The following is a 4,317-nucleotide window of genomic DNA, read 5'->3' on the forward strand; positions in this document are numbered from 1 at the left end:
AGAGAAGAGAAAAGAAAAAGGGGAGGGATGATATGAAGAAAAAAAAAACAAAGGCAAACAGATAAGAGGTTCGCTGATTCGAGATAAGAAAATCGAATCACGCGAACAAACATGACCTACCACTAACTGTTGCCGGGCCAAGTAAACGTTGTGAATGCCACCTGTGATCGTAACGTTGCTTTTCTTTAAGCTGGGGATATTTGGATCACCAGCGTCTGGGAACATTATCTGTGTGCCCGTACGTTGCATTATCATCTTCAAATTACTGCTCTGTTTCCCCAACACGATGCTGTGATGTTGAGGTGAAATCTCCATCGATATTTGTACTTGTATTTGACTCTATGGTAGGTAGGAGAGAGAAAGAGAGAAAGACAAAAGATTCGAGATTTGACTAAATATAATTTCGTTAGATTCGAAGATGGGAATGAGAGAAATGTGTGTCGCCGAACGTTACTTACAGCTAAGTTTTGGCACATGTAGTGGATCAGAAGCACGGTCGCTTCTTTCACTTGAGATACCTCCCATTCACAACCCTTCACCACAACCAAGGTGGCATGTAATTTCGGTCTCGTACGGAACATCACTTGAACGTTATATTTCTCTTGAATTTTGACCAGATAGGGTGTCGTGGAATCCGGTAAGGCTTGCGATGAGCTCATTATTGGCAATTCGAACGAAAAGATTAAAGGTGTAAGATTCTGAAAAAGTAACAATCGAGATACAATAGTTAGCTATATACGATAATAAAAAATCAAAATTTTACTAAGTAAAACTTAAAGTTTAGTTTAAAAATTTAAAAATACAAAAATAATTTAGAAAGAAACTTTTAAGTTAGAAAATTCTCTGAACAAATTTTTAATTTTTATTCATATAAATAATATCAGAAATAGAAATATTAAAAAAAAAAGATAAAATTCCTAATTCTTTAATTTTAATAATAAATACATTTTTTTAGTGAATAAAAAAGAAATAAATTTTATAATTGGTTTTCGTAAGTTTATCGAATGTTTTATTTATAAAAATATAAAATTAATATTATTTTTTATTCACTTAAAGTAAAAATAAAACGAATATAAAAAGTAAAATCATATGCAAATAATCGCAACTTCTTTTTTTTTCAAGTTTTTACAATTGCAATAACAGAAAACATATTTTTATGTCCGATAATTATTGTTTCTCATATTTGATGTTTCGTTTTCGTTTTTGAAATAAAATTAAAACTGATAAAGAAAAAAAATTACCGGGGAGCAAAATTAGGCAATGTTAAACAATGTTATTTTTTAATATGCTATTATTATTAACTATTAAATAACAAGACATTGCCATTTTATAATGTCAAAATGAAAATTGCATCTAACAAAAAAACAAATATAATATAATTATTTATATATCAAATATGTACTGAAATTTTGACATTAGATAAGAAAATTTTATTTTTTTATGACGAAGAAAACAGATTTTTATTCAAAATAATAAAATAACTATTATTAAATCTATTTAACAAGAAAAAAAATTATAAATAGAAATTTTAAAAGTCACAATTTGGAAAACAAAAAAACTCTTCTTCAACACTTTTTATTTTTAATTTTAGAAATGATTTAATAAAATAAAGATAAAAAATTAAGATAAAGGTAGCTAATATGAGTTAACAAAAGTTAAATAGTTTTTAATTCAAAAATATTTTTGAAATATATTAAGAAAAGTAATTGCTTTCTAAATAAAACGATTAAGAATTATTTATATTTCACAGAATTATTAAAAATTTAATATATTCAAAAAGTAGAATTCGAAAAAAATGTATATAATATGTCTTACTCAAAAAATATTGATGAAATCAAATCATATATACAATAAACCAGCATAAACTTTAAAAAAAATCATTTTTTTCATATATCTTTATATTACATAAATATTTTTAAACAATTTTTTTATTTAATATATTTTTTACGTTATATTTTAATATGATTTTGTTTTTTAAAAAATATAGAAATAAATATTTTTTTAAATTATTTTTTGTTAAAATGTTTATATTTTTAGATACTAGAGAAACAAAATTTATTTTTTAAACAAAATTTGTATTCTATCTGTAAATGTAGTAAATGTCATATTGAAATTGCAACTAGATCATATTATAGAAATTTATATTGAGAGAAAAAAAATATTTTATTTTCAAAGAAAAATTTTTGAATCTTTAAACTATTTAGATACATTATTAATCAGATATTTCTAATAGATATACATGCATTAATAGAATTTTCAGATTTTTTTTTTTTAAATTTAACATCCAAAATTATCCAACAAATTTTACACTTAGTAAAATAATTTCTTCGTTAATTATTGATTACATAATACAATTTCAGTATATATTTCTACATATTTAACTATATTTTATAATTCAATAAAAAAGTGATAAATTTTAATAATTTATTTTATACTTTATAATTGATGATATTAATGTCTATATTTAAAAAGATATCATATTAAGTATTATCCTACGTATATATATATAACAATTCAAAAAACGAAAATTAAAATTTTTACTCAAAAAATTTGTGATTTTTGGATATACTTTGTGAATTCGTTATAATTTTGATATGCGCAGAAACATGTAATTCATAGATTTAATCTAAGTCTCAATAAACATTTGTAAAACAGTATTACGTAAATTTTATAAATAGATCTTTATTCTATAATATGTTTATTTTTCTATCATAAAAAGAACGACAAAATTTTCTTGATTACTTAATACAAGTAACTATTTATTTACTTTATAGTTTATTAAAATTATTAGTTTATTATTTGTTTAGCTATAATCGAGGAACTAGATATGAAAACTAAATTTTGAATCTATATGTAATAATATTATAATTTAACATGTATGTATATTATAATTTAATATAATAATATAATATCTATTGAAATACGTTTAATTTAAATAATCACAACTTTTTTTATACTCACATATAATACTAATCACATAAAGATTTAAAAAATTTGCATTATTTGTAAAATGAATTAATTTTCTAAATCTATATCCGGTTGCTTTTTGAATTAATAATATATAAATAAAATTATAGTAGATTAAGATCTACTTTCATAAAAATATATATATATATTCTGTGATATAGAATCTTATGATATAGAACGATCTCTAGCCCAATTTTTTCAGATAAAGAAATATAATAATTTGTTAGAAAGAAAAAACTATTTTTATTTAATATTACAATATAATATTGTTAAATTCTATAATTAATAAATTAATATATAGTAAAATTTCTGATATTTTGCAAATACCAGAAATTAACATACATTCTATATTATAGTTGAATAATTTTATATATATTTGATTATTATTTAACGTAATAAAGTATAATGAAAAATAATAAATACCTATCTACACAAACATCAAAAATAAAATCTTTACCCTGACACGAGCACGGGCACGTTCGACACCCTCCATTTCTCCAGCTATGGACACCTGATTGCTTTTCTCCTGATGATTGCTCCGATTACTATCCGGAAAATGGATATGGCATCCAGTCTCCTCCATCACCCGTTTAATCGTTAGCCCACCTTTCCCAATGATGTGCGAATGGTCCGTGTAGCTAACATCCAGCTTCATGGTTACCCTGTTGCTTTGCTGCAATTGAAATAACGAAAGATCATAATTGTCGATTGTGTGTTCCGAAGTAACCGGAAGTATAAGGAGCGCTCAAACTCGAGCACTCGGTACGTACGTAGCTCGTCGAGGTCGAGTCAAAACGCGAATTATAAATGCGAAAAGATAAATTTCGATAAAGAGCGGCACCGCGTTCTGTTTAAAGCGAGTAATGGAAAAATACGCACCATTCTCGACGACGACGTTAGGGAACCGTTAGACTTTCCGTGCAGCATGTTGACTTTTGCACTCGACACTTGGAATATGCACACGACCGTTCAATCGGCTATCGAACGTTATGTAAAAGCCTCGCTCAAAGTAATTCTCGGTACGTTGCGTCGTCGTCATCGTCATCGTCGATCGAATTCGTTCAGGTTGCGAGTAGCGGAAAGGTGAACGCTCCCTGCGCATTCTCGGATACCATGCGACATTTATGACGATAGAGAGAATGCTGCGAGAATGCTGGATTGCTAAAAATCGCGGCGATTTGAAGATATAGGATGTAGGAAGAAATGGGCGCTACTTATGGAATCGTTACGTGTTACTTCGATGGAAAGAGCACATTTGTTGCAGCTAAAATAAATGTCCTTAGCGAAAATCGAATTGCGGTAGAAATAAAATTATAAAAAAAAAAAAAAAATAAATAAAAAATAAAAAAA

At 26.0% G+C, this 4,317-nt stretch overlaps 1 protein-coding gene across 6 annotated transcripts in view; it reads right to left on the bottom strand.

Annotated features, from left to right (window-relative positions):
- LOC102672417 (protein bicaudal C homolog 1-B) overlaps nucleotides 1-4,317 on the bottom strand; it is a 38,998-nt gene that overhangs the window by 8,990 nt on the left and 25,691 nt on the right. For all 6 annotated transcript variants that reach the window (XM_031513480.1, XM_031513479.1, XM_006621958.2 and 3 more), the window contains 3 exons: nucleotides 3,425-3,640; nucleotides 459-698; nucleotides 121-339 (listed from right to left, as the gene is read on the bottom strand). In XM_031513480.1, the coding sequence (XP_031369340.1) occupies nucleotides 121-339; nucleotides 459-698; nucleotides 3,425-3,640 (675 nt within the window). The remainder of the gene's footprint in view (nucleotides 1-120; nucleotides 340-458; nucleotides 699-3,424; nucleotides 3,641-4,317) is intronic.

This window comes from Apis dorsata, unplaced genomic scaffold (assembly GCF_000469605.1).
Source record: "Apis dorsata unplaced genomic scaffold, Apis dorsata 1.3 scaffold_651, whole genome shotgun sequence".
NCBI lineage: Eukaryota > Metazoa > Arthropoda > Insecta > Hymenoptera > Apidae > Apis > Apis dorsata.